At 32.6% G+C, this 16,573-nt stretch overlaps 1 protein-coding gene across 3 annotated transcripts in view; it reads right to left on the bottom strand.

The window, feature by feature from the left end:
- Nucleotides 1-5,003: 5,003 nt before the first annotated feature.
- Nucleotides 5,004-16,573, bottom strand: part of LOC129912326 (nidogen-like) — a 19,230-nt gene continuing 7,660 nt past the window's right edge. For all 3 annotated transcript variants that reach the window (XM_055990542.1, XM_055990557.1, XM_055990549.1), the window contains 6 exons: nt 11,273-11,319; nt 11,055-11,209; nt 9,609-9,869; nt 8,672-8,843; nt 5,310-5,624; nt 5,004-5,234 (listed from right to left, as the gene is read on the bottom strand). In XM_055990542.1, the coding sequence (XP_055846517.1) occupies nt 5,009-5,234; nt 5,310-5,624; nt 8,672-8,843; nt 9,609-9,869; nt 11,055-11,209; nt 11,273-11,319 (1,176 nt within the window). In that variant the 3' untranslated portion in view covers nt 5,004-5,008. The remainder of the gene's footprint in view (nt 5,235-5,309; nt 5,625-8,671; nt 8,844-9,608; nt 9,870-11,054; nt 11,210-11,272; nt 11,320-16,573) is intronic.

Genomic DNA, 16,573 nt, shown 5'->3' with positions numbered 1-16,573 from the left:
AATTGAACGGCATGTCTGTCTGGCGGACAGTAATAATCCATTCTCTTTAATTTGAGAGCAGAATAGACAAAAATACATTAAAAATAAGCTGAAAAATGGGTTTTTATGAAAATTGTCTGATGAGTGCGAACGAAAAATATAATTCAGCCATCAGGCCAAATGACAATCGGTATGTCCGGTAAGTTAGTCAAAAAGCCAATGTGAACCTCAATCAGGTATAGTAAGATACGGATCGGCGAGTTTTAACCATACTTTGATTAAAATTCCCTCAAGATATAACAAAATTACCCTCAAAAATGATTTTTCTTATAATCAATTAACTATTATATTTTTAACAAAACCCAGATGAAAATATATAAAGTTAAATATTCTAGTATGAAAATGTAAGAAAGTTTCAATTTCACATATTTTTTTTTTATTTTTATCGATAAATTCCCATACTTAATTACGGTAAAAAAGAAATTTTTAATTCGGTCTTCGAACACTAATTCATAGTTCACCAGCTGCAAACAAAATAGAAATACATATAAAAAACAAAACAAACAAACAATTCGTACATTTTCAATTTTTCAAGATGAATAATATGAGGGAGTAGGTACTTTGTATTAATACTTTTACATTTCTTAAAATATCAACGCATTATCTCTATTGTAATAAGTTAAAAGAGCTTATGTTGACATAAGTGAAAATCGATTTTATTTGCTTAACATCACCTTTTGTTCAGCTTTGTTTTAGTCTGGGTCTCATTTCTCTACGCAAAAAATAAACCGTTAAATTAAAAAAAAAAATCATAGTACCTTAAGTCTTTTTGGACAAAAACTGCATTTGCATAATAGCTTATGTATTTGTTAAAATAAAATCGTCCAAATCTTAAAAAGAATACATTTTTTTAAATCAGCTTAAGTCATGACATAAGCTATTATATTTTTTTTTATAATGGACGCGCACTCAAGGGGTTTTAGCTACCCTCATAATGTTATAACATAGTGCGAGCGAGCAGGAGGACAATTTGAATTCAAAAATATTCATCGCTTAGGTCAACATAAGCTATTTTAAACTTGTTGCCGAGTGAACCATTTGTGTTCTTATGTCGACTTAAGTCGTTTTAAAAAATTGCATTTTGAACCAAACCCAATTTTGCAAAACAGATTAAGTAACATAAGCTGTTTTGTTCCTTGAAATATCTGCCAAATTGTATACTTAAGTCAAAGTAAAATATTTTTTCAAATGTAACGGTCGTCACGAACGTTTTCAAGAAAAAATATACATATTATGCAAATCAAGGGTATAAAAAGCCTGTATGTATCCCTAAAAAAAATTGTTAGTGTAGCGGCAACAGTTTAAAAGTAATCACAAAAAAGTACAAAAAAATCTAGTCCACAAATTTCATTTGCTTATGCTGAAAAATGATAAAAATTGACTTAACCCTAGTTTACAACCCCAACGCATGTTTAAATGGTTATAACATTTTTCTAAATCGTTTTTTCGACTTGGGATGAAAACTCAGTGAACGAAATTCATTTTTGTTTACGTTTTTTGTCTTTTTTCCATAAAAGCGGTTTTATATTATTTTTTGGAATTTTTTTCTGAAAAAAAGTCACAAACCAAACTTGGGGTTCGTGCGAACCCCAACGCATGCTTAACTTTTTTCTAAATCATTTTTTCGACCTGGGATGAAAACTCAGTGAACGAAATTCATTTTTGTTTACGTTTTTTGTCTTTTTTCCATAAAAGCGGTTTTATATAATTTTCTGGAATTTTTTTCTGAAAAAAAGTCACAAACCAAACTTGGGGTTCATGCGAACCCCAAGACTTTAAATGGACTATTTTCAACAATTTTTATTAGGTATATTTTGGCAAAAATATACCTGTTATATATACGTGTTATCATAAAAAGACACCGCAACTGTCACCTTAATCAATAACAGAAAGAGACAATGCATCAAATTGTTGATAATGAACAATTAGAGGTGCATAAAAGCATTGGGGTTCGCGCGAACCCCCAAGTTTGGTTATTGCATTATTTTGCGTGCGGTAAACTAGGGTTAAGCTCTTTTAACTTATTGACACAGATCTATAACAAAAATAATTTCAAATCTATCTTGATCTTTCTATCTTGAGAAACGTCAAATTTTAACCACAAGTGTCAAGATTTACCCTGCTCCGCAGCTGGGTAAATGTTAACCCATTTTATTCACCACTCTAGTGTCAAAATTTACCCAAATATCAAAATTTAACAAACTTTTATAACGCAATTCGCATACGGCCCTAATTTTTTGTAATTCGGCATTGGTCAAACTGATTTTAGGTTAGATGTGCAATGAAGCGGACAGGTACCGTCGTGGCTGTTAGATTCAATAAACCTGCAGACCAGTAGCTTTCTTAGATTGTTGAAGTTATACTTCTTTTGCGGCGGTGAGCCATGAAAATTTACTTTTTGACAAGAATGTAAAAGCGATTATGACGCGGTGCCATCTCTGAGACTGACAACTGGGCAGCAGGGCTGTCGTTTTACCTTAAGAGTTGGCAGTACTTTAATCAATTATGGGGAGAGGAAGCAAAATACTGATGTAAAGTAGGGAAATTTCACAAGAACTGCATATTTAATCGAAAACCGTAAGGATTTGGGCTGATCCATAAGTTTCTAGACACCCTGTATATGCAACAAAATAATACAAATACTAAGCAAACAAATTAATTTAATGTTTTAATAAATAAAGAATTTCAATATTAACTAGTATGGCTACAGTTTGGATACAGTTGTTTTTGTAGATTAAAAATACCATCAGAGTGAATTACTTTTACCATAAATATTGAAAATAGAAGGTATCAAATAATGCCTCAAGCTCCCATTTGACACAAATTCGAACAAAACGAAAATTTCGATTTAATTTTTCTTTTGTCTTCTTAATTTTCTTTTTTTTTATTTTTCTGAATATGAATATGAAAACATTATTAAAATGAAGAAAACAAAACAAAAATCAGCCAAATCGGTTAAGACGTTCTCGAGTTTTTGCCAAAATTACATCCGACAATTTTTCTTGAATACTGGAAATTGCTATGCTGACTTCAAAAGCAAATTAAATAAAAAAAGAAAATTGTTTTCCAGATGAGTATCAATAGGTATAGCTAACATAATTTCATTGTCACAACCCAAGCACAAATTTCGTGTTGACCTGTGTTATTAAACCTTAGACCCTAATTAAACTTTTGACCTTATTACATTCCAAAATTAGAGTACTTTTTTTCGGCCATACAAAAGTGACACACCCTAATGTACATACATATATGTAAAAAGTTTCATTTCGATACGATAATTGGAAGTAGGCTAAAATTGAGTTGGGGTGCTTAGACCCCCCAATGCCCCTCCCCAGGGTCCGGACCACCAAAATATTGTGTTGTCATCCGAACTACATATATGTACAAAGTTTCAGTTCGATACGATAAGTGGAAGTGGGTCAACATTTAGTTCAAAGATTTTATTACATTGTTAATTAGTTACAAGCGAAGCTAATAAAAGCGTATTAAAAATAACTACACTCAGTCACAAAAGTAAGTATACACCCCTAACTTTGTTTAACCAAGACCTCAAAAAAAAAAGAATCTAACACATTTTCGAAAAAAATTTAAATGTGGTTTTATTTCATTAATCATTGCCTACATATTTACAAAAAAAAATTTGTCAAATAACACTGGTTAACAAGGGTTCTGTTGCCGGAACAAAAATATACTTTTCTGAAGGTTTTTAGTGTGCTGAACTCGAATCCGAAGTCAACAAAATTCTAGCAGCTCCCGTTTTTGAGATATTACCGTTAGAAAATGCAAAAAACGTTTTTTTTGAGTTTTTCGGACCTTATTCTATTGTATAAGGAAAATTGTTTGAGCATATTTAGTAACGGTTTCTATAAGAACTATTTCCCATCTTTCGATACCTGTTTAAATCTTTTCAATATCTTATGTATTGCCCGAGATATCTTAAACTGAAGTCAGTGGGTTTGGCTTCATATATCATAAAGAAGATAATGACATTATAAAATTTTTAAAAATATCAAACAACTGAGGATATCTCGGGAAGTAAAAAAGATATCGGAGAGATTTAAACAGATTTAAAAAGGTGGTAAATAGTTCTTATAAAAACCGTTACTAAATATGCTCAAACAATTTTCCTTATATAAAAGAATAAGGTCCGAAGTGCTGCACTTTCTAACGGTAATATCTCAAAAACGGGAGCTGCTAGAATTTTTTTGACTTCGGATTCAAGTTCAGCACACCGAAAAACTTCAGAAAAGTATATTTTTGTTCCGGCAACAAAAAAAAAGTTTAATTTTGTAAACCAGTGTAATCAATACTAAATGAAAAAGTGACAAAAAATTAAACACAGTACAAAATTTCGCATTACAAAAGTAAGTATACAGAGAAGAAAAAACTATGAAAATCGATGTTAAAAGTATAAATATCTTAATTTTTTTGGGAAATAATATATTTTGGGCTACCCCCTAGACTTGACGAGGTCAAACTCACTTGAAGGCATTGATTTTACTAGATTTTTTGCAACTTTTGGGCCGAATCTTTTCCACTCTTCCTAAAAGACTCGTTTCAGCTAATCCTTTGAATGCTTCCTTACTTTTCTCACCAAATGGTCCAACAGATGCTAAATAGTATCCAAATCGAGTGACTGGGGGACGTTTGGATCTGGTTTTGAAAGTTTTTGATCAAAAATTCACTCAAAAATACCGAGTTTTGCTTAGGGCCGTTACCTTTATTGAAGATAATCAATCCATCTTAGCCTAATTATTCGACACTCTGGTGCAGGTTTGTCTATAAAATATCTAAAAAACAATACCCATCCCTTGTTTCCTCAAAGAGACCAAATAACCCACACCAAAAGCTATAAGCAAAAACCCCCATACCATAAACGAATCACTGCCGTTTTTACCAGTTGTATGTAGTTTAGCAATTCATCGTTACAACATAAAACTTTAAAAAAAGTCCAAAATAAAATATTTAATTAAAAATTCTTTAATTCTTTACAACTTTTCTTAGATGATGAGTTTCGGTTTGGCAAACAAATACTCCCCAATGGACATCCACCATTATTTATTTGGCATGGATTAAATCCTTGAAGACAATTGTAATCGACATCTTTAATAAAAAGAACTGAGCTTTTCATATGTTCTATAAAAGGTGTACCTGGATGACGGGTGCCATGAAAATCGAGACGTTCAAGCGTCATCCTAATAAAAAAAATTAAGTTACAAAATTAGAACAAACATTTTAATATAAAACAATAAAACATTATATCAACATACGAATACTGATCAGTCCAATAGAAACTTTCATCTGTGGCAGTTAGTGCATCTATGTTTGACAAATTCATCGCAACAGTTCGTATCTCCTTCGAATTCGTTTTTATGCATTGTATTTGTGAACCATCATAATCATCATAATTGAGAAAGCATAGCTCTCCACTTTTTGGAAGTAAGACCAACGAACTGGTTGAAGATTCCTCAGGAAAATCGAAAAGAATCTCACGATCGGTGCCGTCCAAATCAGACATTTCTATTCTTGATGGTTCTACTTTAAAACTGAGTAACTGTTGGCGACCAGTTATCCAATAAAGTTTTCTAAAAACAAAAATTGAAAGACAATTGAATCCCGGACTTATCATGTTTTGAAAATAAATGATTCAATTATGTAGATAAAACAAAAATCATAGTCGGTGACATGGCAGTTTGAAATCTATTCAAGTTTATTTATAATATAGTACAGGTAAAATAGTACATAAAATCAATAAATAAAAGAAAAAATTGTCACACTAATGAAACTTGGCAAAAAGTTTCCTTTTAGAACCAAGGATAAAAAAGTCGGTGTGATTGGTGTAAAACATCTAAGAACTTGAGTAGTATGAACATTAAATTTGTCTTCAAAATCAAAAAATAAAATGAATCATTGGCTTTTTGGGACCAATTACAGATTTTATTGTCTCTTCGAAAAAAAAAACACCCTTTCCCCAATTTTTTTTTATGAAAACTCTTTATTCTTGCTTTTTATCCCAAATTTAATGTTTTACCAAATTTCATAAGGGTGACCCATCATTTTTGTTTTCACTAAAAAAAACACCCTTTTAACCATTACATTTTTATAGACACTTTAGATTCTTGTTTTTTATCTTAAAAGAAACATAATACATAATTGCTGAATTTCAATAGGGTACCACTAATATTACTCTAATATTACACACTTTTTCAAATATAGGTACCCATAATTTCTCTACATCTAAAAAAAATACCCTTTCACATGAAAAAAATTATAGATTTACTTTATTCGTAATTCCCATGACAAAGAAAACATATATAATGAATTTCGTAAGGGTAACTTTCATACTATTGATTTTATCGGACTTATCGGGGATTTCCAAAAAAAAAAAAACACCCTTTCACCTAAAATATTTGTATAGACTTTTTGGGTTCTTAGCTTCTGTTATAAATGAAACATTTTTACCAATTTTCATTGGTGTAACAATTTTTTCCCAGTTTTTGTTGTACTAATTCCGAATTTCATCACTTCTTAAAAAAAAAAACAACCTTTCACTCAAGTTAATTTTGTACACTTTATAGATTCTTAAAACTTTTAGCAACCAAAACTTTTTCACCAAGTTTTAAAAATTAATAAAATTTAAGTCAGCTGTTATGATACCTTTCTCACACATTACTCAACCCATCAAAAAAAAAAACAAACTTTCACCAAAAATGAAAAACAATTTTTATCACTATATTTTTTATCTTCACCCCCTCCCTCTTGTCCGTGAAAAAACACCCTTCCACCCGACTTTTTTTTGTAGACTTTTTTATACTTGGTTCTTTGCCAAAAGCAAACTTTTTGCCAAGTTTCATGAGTGTAACAATTTTTTATTTTTTAAATGCCTATTTTACCTGTACTGAATAAAAAAATTTCTTTATACATAGTAGATTAACTAAATCAAATTATTATGGAACACGGCCGAACAGCTTCGATTTTGATGATTTTTTTTTTCATACGTCGCACGGTTGTCCAAAATGACTTATCTCGTTGCAAAAATCATAACTTTTGAACGGATTGAGTTAGCGGTACAATTTTTTTTTTTATTTGAAGGACATTTCTAGGGCTGTTATACCAATGAATTTCAATAAAATTATTTCACAGGGTGTTTCGGAATCATCGGCCAAAAACAGATTTTCTTTAAAAAAAAAGTTTAAATTAAAATTGGTATGCCATTTTGTAGAAATCACTAATCCACATTTAAAAACAAAATTTCAAAAAAATACAATGTCCCGTTTTCGAAAATTTAATTTTTCAAAAAAAAATTTCAAAATTTTTTTAAAAATCCAAAAATTATTTTTTTTGAAATTTTATTTTTGGCTTATATTTGAGTTATATAAGTGCTTCTTCACAAAAAGTTTCGTTGAAATCGAATAAGCCGTTTTGGAGAATATCGGATTTGAAAAAAAACGGTTTTATGGCAGGTACCGTAAAAAATCCATTCGGTTCCATTCATTAAGCCGAATAGGGTATGTGTACCAATCAATTGTTGATTCAAAATAAAAATATTTAGCTGCGCATGCTTGCGCACTGCCGAGATTTTGTACTTTGAAAAAAAATGAAGGCAGAAGGAACAGATTTTCTTTAAAAAAAATGTTTAAATTAAAATTGGTATGCCATTTTGTAGAAATCACTAATCCACATCTAAAAACAAAATTTCAAAAAAATACAATGTCCCGTTTTCGAAAATTTTATTTTTCAAAAAAAAATTTCAAAATTTTTTTAAAAATCCAAAAATTATTTTTTTTGAAATTTTATTTTTGGCTTATATTTGAGTTATATAAGTGCTTCTTCAAAAAAAGTTTCGTTGAAATCGAATAAGCCGTTTCGGAGAATATCGGATTTAAAAAAAACCGTTCTATGGCAGGTACCGTTAATAATGATTTTCCAAAAAAATTTTTTTCATTAGAAGATAGACCTTGTTTTCAAACTTACATTTGAATTTTTTAAACAAAATCGTTGGAGCCGTTTTTGAGCAATTACAGCTTTACTGAAATTGGTGTATGACAAGTACCGTTATTTTTGGCCCAAAAAAATTAATTCCAAAAACACCTCTGGAGGGTCTCCAAAAAATGCTACATACCAAATTTGAAGTCAATCGGTCCATCCGTTTAGGATGTAGATCCTTATACAGACAGACAGACAGACGGACTTCCGGGACCAACTTTTTTGGCATTCTCTATAATCGTAATATCATGGAAAAGTGTAATCTGAACTTTTTTTAGATGTGAATTAGTGATTTCTACAAAATGGCATACCAATTTTAATTTAAATATTTTTTTTTTTAAGAAAATCGGTTTTCGGCCGATGATTCCTAAACACCCTGTAAAACAATTTTCTTGAAATTCATTGGTGTAACAGCCCTGGAAATTTCCTTCAAATTAAAAAAAAAACTGTACCGCTACCTCAATCCGTTCAAAAGTTATGATTTTTGCAACGAGATAAGTCATTTTGGACAACAGTGCGTCGGTAATTAAAAATACTTTAGCCTCTATAGGTTAAAAATTAACGTTGTTGCCGTATTGTTTTTTTTTTTTTTTCAATTAAAATTAAATTTAAATTTGAGTTGAAGAATTAAAAAATGTGCACTTACCCTCTAATTGGGTCGACGGCAATATATGTAGGTGGAATATCCACATTTAGCAATACAGTTCTCATCTCCGGATTGTCTAAGCTAGCGACCTCTATTCTCTTTTTATAATCGTCACTCCAATATATACGTCTAGATACAGAATCAATTGCAATTTCGAATGGCGTATGGATTTCTTTGAATTTCGAAAAAAAAAAAATATTGATATAATTTTTTATTCAAAATCATTTTTAAATCGACCTTAATTCCATTCGTGACGAAAATTTGCTACGAATCCCGAAAAAAAAAAACATGAAAAATTTCATACGAATGGATTTCGTGCGATTGTTTCGATACAATTAGTAGGTACGCTTCTGATGCGAAACGAAATTTTTCGTCGGCCTCCACGAGGACAACAAAATGTTTGCGAAATCTCAGCGGAAAAATATTCATGAAATGTAAACAAGTTGCAAAATAAAACACAAATCGCAGAAAGACATGCAAAAACCAAAATTAAAAAAAAAAACAAAAAAAAATCAAATGTAGTTTTTTTGGCCATTATTTTTTGCGAAAAAGAATTGGAGACTTCTCCAAATAAATTAGTATAATTTTCAATTTGGCTGGGCCAAATAGCGTACCTACCTACTTCAGAAAAAAAAGCACGACATTTTTCGTTTGCAAACTCTCAGTTTAATTTTTGTATGGAATTCGTCGTTTCGCATCAGCAGCGTAACAGACTTTAGGTCGGATAATATTTCTATATTAACGTTTCTTTGGAGTAGTCTACTCATAAGTAGATGACTAGTAGATTTAGTATACTACAATTAAAACATGATCTTCTGCTCGAGAAGATAGGATTATGATTTGTAGTTGGCAGTACTAGATTTCTATACTGCATTGTCATAAGTAATGACTATAATGAGTAGCCAACAACCTCCAGTGAAACGCAGGAAAAACTTACCCTCAGTTATAAAATCACGACTATCTGTGCCGTCAAAATTTGTGCTCTTGATTTTGCGATGTACTGAGTAGTAGACGCGTCTTTCAACGCAATCTATGCCAAATCCAAATTCAGTGGCATATTTAGCAACCGTAGAAATAACTTGTTTTCCATCCAAATTTACGCGTACGATTTTGAAGCCATCACGCCGAATGCAAGCTAAAAACTCAGTAGCCCCATAGTCTCGGCGCAATCGGCATAAAGTTCCATTTCCACGATATTCTGATGATGAAAAGCAGAGTTAATTATATTCAATCTATCTTTGTATGAGACAGTAGATGTAATTTCAAAATGGTTTGTAACTGCATTCTGCATACAAGTGTAAAGTGTGAGATATGGGAAGGCGAAATCGAATTCTGAAAATGATTGTACCTACTCATCGAAAATTTAAAAACATTTTTTATGTAAAAGTAAGCAATATTGTTTGAATCAAAATTCGGACCATTCGAATTTCACAATTTAGTACATTACAAACTACTCTAATAAATGCAGATGATTGTCTTCACCCATAGCTATGTAGTTTTTTTTAGCTTAGATTTTAACACAACAATTCGTAGACTTAAGTAAGGATTGATTACACGTTACCAAAAACTTTATCTTCACTCTGCCACCACGCTCTCAATATCAAAACCCAAAACTGTGTGTTAGCGCGAGTATCATTGTACCCATCAAGTCAACACTTTGACATCAATTTTTTGTGAACCATCACACTTTATGACACTTTTGGAACATCATTTTTCCGTCATAGTCAATGCACTGACCAATTTCGTTGACCGTGTAATCCTAGCTCCACAAACAATTAACAAGCCCCTCCAATTATGATTTTAATATTAGAATCTTTCATATTTTTCCCATTACGGAAAATTCGTTGCATATTCTTGTCACTGCGTTGACAGTTTCGATGACAATAGCGCTGACATACAGTTTTGGGTTTTGACACTGACAGCTATTTGACAGAGAGAAAAGATAATGTTTTTACTAAACCGTGTATCCTATATAGTAGGGTCCATAAAATGTTCGTTCATGGAAAATACATATGTATTTCTATAATTAGGTCCTGCATTTTGCCTATAGAATAGCTGTCAGAAGAAGCTCAAGAAGCAAGGAATAATGACACTAGAAGAGTGATCTTTACAAAGAAAACATAGAGTCAAATAAAGATCTTTTCAATTGACTCTAATCTAAATTTCTAAAAATTCTTATATTGCACAGTTTACGTCACACTCCTCTACGGATACGAGGAATGGGTCGATCGGTAATCTAAATGAATATTGGATATGTACTCGTATGAAAGCGATTAACATAAATCATTTGTCCCAGTATGTCAAGATCTTTCAAATCTCTTGCCACTGTAGAAGTGTGGAAGAATTTTTGTCTCATTGAACATAATAATAAGTATTTGCTTACCAGGATTACAAACACAGGTAAAACTACCATTAAACGGCCGACAATTAGCATTTGTATCACACATAGATGGTTTTATTTGACAATGCTCCTTTTTACAAAGCTTTCCATCGCCATAGAAACCAGAATTGCATAAGCATTCAAATAAACCTGGATCACTTAAAAAGAAAAAAAAAATATGGTCTAGAAATGATATGATATATGGAAGCTTATAAACTCACCTTCTAGATCGTATGCAAGAAGCATGATCGCCACATAATTTTGGATTCTGTAATCAATATTTATAGTGATAGTTTCAAATATTGTTAATTTCTTGATGAAATTATGAATCACAACAAAAACATTACTGTTAAAAAAGGTGCCAAGTTCTCCTATGTTGAAATTATGCTGGCACAAAAAGTTCTGAGATGTAAAAGTGTACCAAGTTCTAAAGTTTGAGTTCAAATTCGTATCAATAAAATTTTGATTGTTCTCTTGACAATTTTTCTTTTAATTACCGATTCTTAAAGTTATTTCAAAAATTGCCAAGTAAACAATCAAAATTTTATTGATACGAATTTGAACTCAAACTTTAGAACTTGGTACACTTTTACATCTCAGTACTTTTTGTGCCAGCATAATTTCAACATAGGAGAACTTGGCTCCTTTTTTAACAGTAATGTTTTTGTTGTGATTTCACTACTTTTTGCAAGGTATGGCTGTAGAATTGAAAATCTCTATATTTGATGAAATATCAGTGAAAATGGGCGGTTGCCACGCCCCCTGGCTGAACTTCTCAAACTTAAAATTTTTTCCTTTGTATAAACTACCATCTCTACCATTCTACCAAATTTCAAGATTCTACGATAATCAGAAGTGCTCTATAATATTTGATGAAAATTCAGCGGAAATGGGCGGATGCCGCGCCCCCTGAATTGAAAATCTCAAATTTTCGATTTTTCCCTTTGTATACACCACAAGCCCTATCACCGTGTCAAATTTCAAGTTTCTACGTTAACGGGAAGTTCTCCATAATTTTGATGATCTGTCAGTGAGTGAGTGAGTGAGTCAGTCAGTCAGTTACGGTTTTTGCGATTTTTGAAGCCCTATATCTCAGAAACTACTCATCGTAAAAGGCTGAAATTTTGTGAGGAGTTTGGTTTTGACCAGCTCAACAAATGTAGCGAGTTTGAAATTTCTAGCTTCTTTGGTGAGGAAGTTAGAGGGGGGTCGAAAATGGCCTGAGTTGTTTCCTGTAAATAAGGGTGTAGTGCCAAAGTTGCTAGAGAACTTGGCTGGGCACTACCGTGCAACAATGCAATGTGATAATACTATTGGTCATATGGTTACTTAAAATGATACTAAAAATGTTTACTTAACATACTCCCCCCCTTTGAGGGATCTAATCCCTCAAAAAAATTTAAAATTGTGTGTCTATTTCAAAACGAGGAGCGCTTCTTCTAGGAAGTGGTTTGGGTTTTCTTTTTTTAATAAAATAAAAAAATAATGAAGCCAATCATTGTAAGGAATAATATGAAGCTCATGCTATAATGATGGTAATCGTGCGTATTTATAGAATTTACCCAGGTATCATTATCTAGGTCTTTATCAACTTCACTAATTTTGCCTTTTAAATCTTCTATCTCTTTAAAATTAGTCTCATTGCTCGGGGATGTTATGATGTTCATATTTTTCATCGGAATTTTACCTTTAATTGACTCAGAAATTTTAATAGAGGGAACAAATGAGTTTTTTAAGGTGGTATTGCTAAAGACTCGACCATTTATCACTATGTGTGGAAGTTTTAAAATACATGGTATCAAAAATTCTATAAAACCACTGTCACTTAGGGTAAGACTTTTTGTTATTCCTTCACACACCAATAAACCAGTTACAGCCTCCTTAAGAGCAAATATCCAAGTATTGGAACTTCTTAGGCTTACCCATCGATCTTGAGAGATGGATCTCGTTAAACAACAGTGACTTAAAGCACTACTCAAATGATTCAGAAGCGAGACTTCACAACTTATACCGCTGTCTCGATGAATCATTGTTGGTAGTTGTTGGTTACAGACAAAATTTTTCGTTGAGAGGAAGTGGCATGATGATAGCTGATTTTCTGTTAATTCAAAATACCTATCTCTTGTTGCAGTGACTGCTAAATAAGGGGATGATAATTCTATTATAAAACTTGAATCATTTTGAAATAGAGGAAACTGAACTAAATTAAAAAGCTGAAATTCTTGGTTATCAACCAAAGGGATCATCATTTCAAATACTATTGAGTCATTAAGACTTCGTCCTTTAATAGATGACAGCTTAAAAATATCTAATACAGATGCTGTCGGAATGTTAAGATGGGATGGAATGTTGTTCCGAATAATTTGGAGCTGTTTAGTAAATTGTGACGGCGAAATAAAATGAGGATTCATTTTGACATTATTAAGACTAAGAAGAACGTCAAGTAATGTGTCTTGCACTCTTTCGAGGTTTGAAATTGACAAAATCAAATATGAAGTTAATGCAGAAAAGCGCTGACTGACATCGATTATTTCTTGATGCTTTTCAATGCTGTTTAAGGATTTTTCGAACATGGTTTTAAAACCTTGATATTGCTGACTGAGTTGCAGATTATTTCGTTTAAGCAGATTTACGGTTGAATCTGCGATTGAGCTCTGCTTTTTAAAGAGATGCACGAGATGCTGTTCATCTTGGTTGACCAAAGAGATTTGGTGCTGTATGTCCTTAGCATCATCTTGATCCAATACCCCAAATAAGCTATGTGCCACGTTTCCTATAAAATCGAAAGGAGATCTAGCAATTCTTATCCTTTTATTGTAAGAAGTATGATAATTATGAATGAGGTCATTGTTTGATTCGATTGCTATAACTCTTTGTTTGAGAGCTGTTACTGTAGGCAAACAGTACGGATTAATTTTCAATTCATCTAAACAAATATTATCCATTCTCTGTAAATAAGTTTTCACTTCTCCTAGCTCTAGCCAATATGATGATAAATTATAAAATATATAAATGTTCCAAAAACTATTAACGGTGCTCGCATTACCTATATCTTCAAAATAAATCCCTGTGGGATGGTCAAATTGGGTTATTCTTATTGGTTCGGTATCTGAAGAGGCAGCTAATGGAAACAATAGCAACATGAAGCATAATAATGATGTTAAAGAGTTAAGGAGGTATCTCCCACTTCTTAATCTCATCAGGGGTTGTTTTTTTATTGGGATTTGTGCAGCATCCTTTTGCTGCTCTTTATGGTCAATCGGTAGGGGACAAAGATTTTGAACAGCTCGTTGATATGTGCCGGTTTCAGTCTTAACATATGCCACTCGTACTAATCCGTCTGTTCCCTTGACAACTTCGATTACACGTCCGAGCTTCCATTTCATTGGAGGCTGGTGTGCATCTTTTAAAACAACCATTGTTCCAGGTTCTAGATTTTTGGATTCCACCTTCCACTTTAATTTCTGTTGAAGAAGATGGAGGTATTCATTTGACCATCTTTGCCAAAAATGCTGTTGAATATGCTGAATCTGACGAAATTTGTCTAATCTTGAGATGTTATGATCAGTTATGTCAGGTTCTGGAAGCGATGTCAACGGAGCACCAATTAAAAAATGACCGGGAGTCAATGCCTGCATGTCATTAGGATCTGAGGAGTTAGGTGTAAGTGGGCGTGAATTCAAGATAGATTCAATTTGAATCACAACTGTGGAAAGCTCTTCATAAGTTAAAGACGCTTCTCCTAAATATTTTAACAACAATGTTTTTGCGGATTTAACAGCGGCCTCCCAAAGGCCTCCGAAATGGGGAGAACGTGGTGGAATGTGTTTCCAGTTAATTCCCATTTTTAAACAATTTGAATTAATCGATGATTGAGTTTCAGACGAATCAAGAAAATCTTGAAAATCTTTTAATTGGTTTCTTGCCCCTACAAAGTTTGTGGCATTGTCACAGAATATAGTATGGCATACACCTCGTCTTCCTATAAATCGTTTCAAGCAGTTAATAAATGATTCAGTAGTAAGGTTGCATACAACTTCAATATGAATAGCTTTTGTTGAAAAGCATACAAATACTGCAAGATACGATTTTGTTGGAGTTTTCCCTCGAATATTATAATGTGTTCGTATTGGCCCACAAAAGTCCACCCCTGAATAATAGAATGGGCGAGAAGGTACGATTCTTTCCTTAGGTAGATTACCCATTAATTGATCTATGGATTTGGGTTTCGCACGGAAACATTGGATGCATTTAGAAAGTACCTTTTGTGTTTCTCTTCCTACACTCAAAATCCAAAATTGTTGCCGAGAGATAGATACAAGTGTTCTATGGGAAACGTGTAGATGTTTTTTATGTAAGTGATCTAAGAGTAATGTGGTAACTATATTATTTTTTGGGAGTAATATTTGATTTTTTGCTTGGGAAGGAATTTCAGCATTTTTAAGTCTTCCACCCACATGTATTAACATTGTTGTTTTATCAAAATATGGGCTTAACGAAATTATGCTAGAGGTATTGCGGAGAGGTTTCCCTGCCTGAAGTGCCTTATACTCTTCGGGAAAAACACTTAATTGAACAATCCTCCATAACAAATGCGTTCCTTTCTGGATTTCTTCCGCGGTTAAAGAACCAGTTCTTCTGTTTCCTTTGCAGCGAATATTAAAATTCATCATGAATCTATAGCAATGTGCAAAAATTTTCTGCAGTGTAAAAAACGAGTTTTTATGGTTGATTGAATTTATTATATCATTTTGGATTGACATATTTAGCACTGTCTTTGGCCTTCGATGCCCAGAGATTTCTTCTGGAATCGAATACTCCATTTGTATACTTGAAGTTTGTCTTAAAAACTCAGGGCCATTGAACCAAATGGTTGATCTTACAAGATTGGGCATTCCTAACCCACGCGATATAAGATCTGCTGGATTTAATACTCCCTTTACATAATTCCAATGATTCAAATCTGATTTAGATTGGATTTTTGCTACACGATTTGCTATATATGTCTCCCAAGTATAGGAAGGTGCCTTTACCCATGTTAAAACCGTTGTAGAGTCGGTGTAATAACTGACTGATGTGATCGTCCTACTGATTATTGGAAGGATTTTTTGCACTAATTCCACCATTAGGACAGCCGCCTGAAGCTCTAACCGAGCTATAGTTGTCGCCTTTAAGGGAACGACACGAGATTTTGAACATAACAATTGAACAAAAACTTTCCCTTCATTATCAATAGATTTTAAGTAAATGCATGCGCCATATGCGCTTTCACTACTATCGGAAAATGCATGCACTTCTAATTTCGTAGCTGAGTCTATTAAGATAAGGCGTGGGATATTAATTTCACACAAAGAAGAAAATTCTGATAAATAGTTTACCCACTTATAAGCCTGTTCTTGAGGCAGATTCTCATCCCACAATATCTTGGATTTCCAAAGTTCTTGTAAAAATATTTTTCCTAGTAATATGGCTGGGCCTATCAATCCCAAGGGATCGAAGAATTTTCCCAAGTCGGCAAGAAC

This window comes from Episyrphus balteatus, chromosome 1 (assembly GCF_945859705.1).
Source record: "Episyrphus balteatus chromosome 1, idEpiBalt1.1, whole genome shotgun sequence".
Classification (NCBI taxonomy): Eukaryota; Metazoa; Arthropoda; class Insecta; order Diptera; family Syrphidae; genus Episyrphus; species Episyrphus balteatus.
The sequence above is the reverse complement of the archived record's forward strand: the minus strand, read 5'-3'. Positions and strand labels throughout refer to the sequence as shown.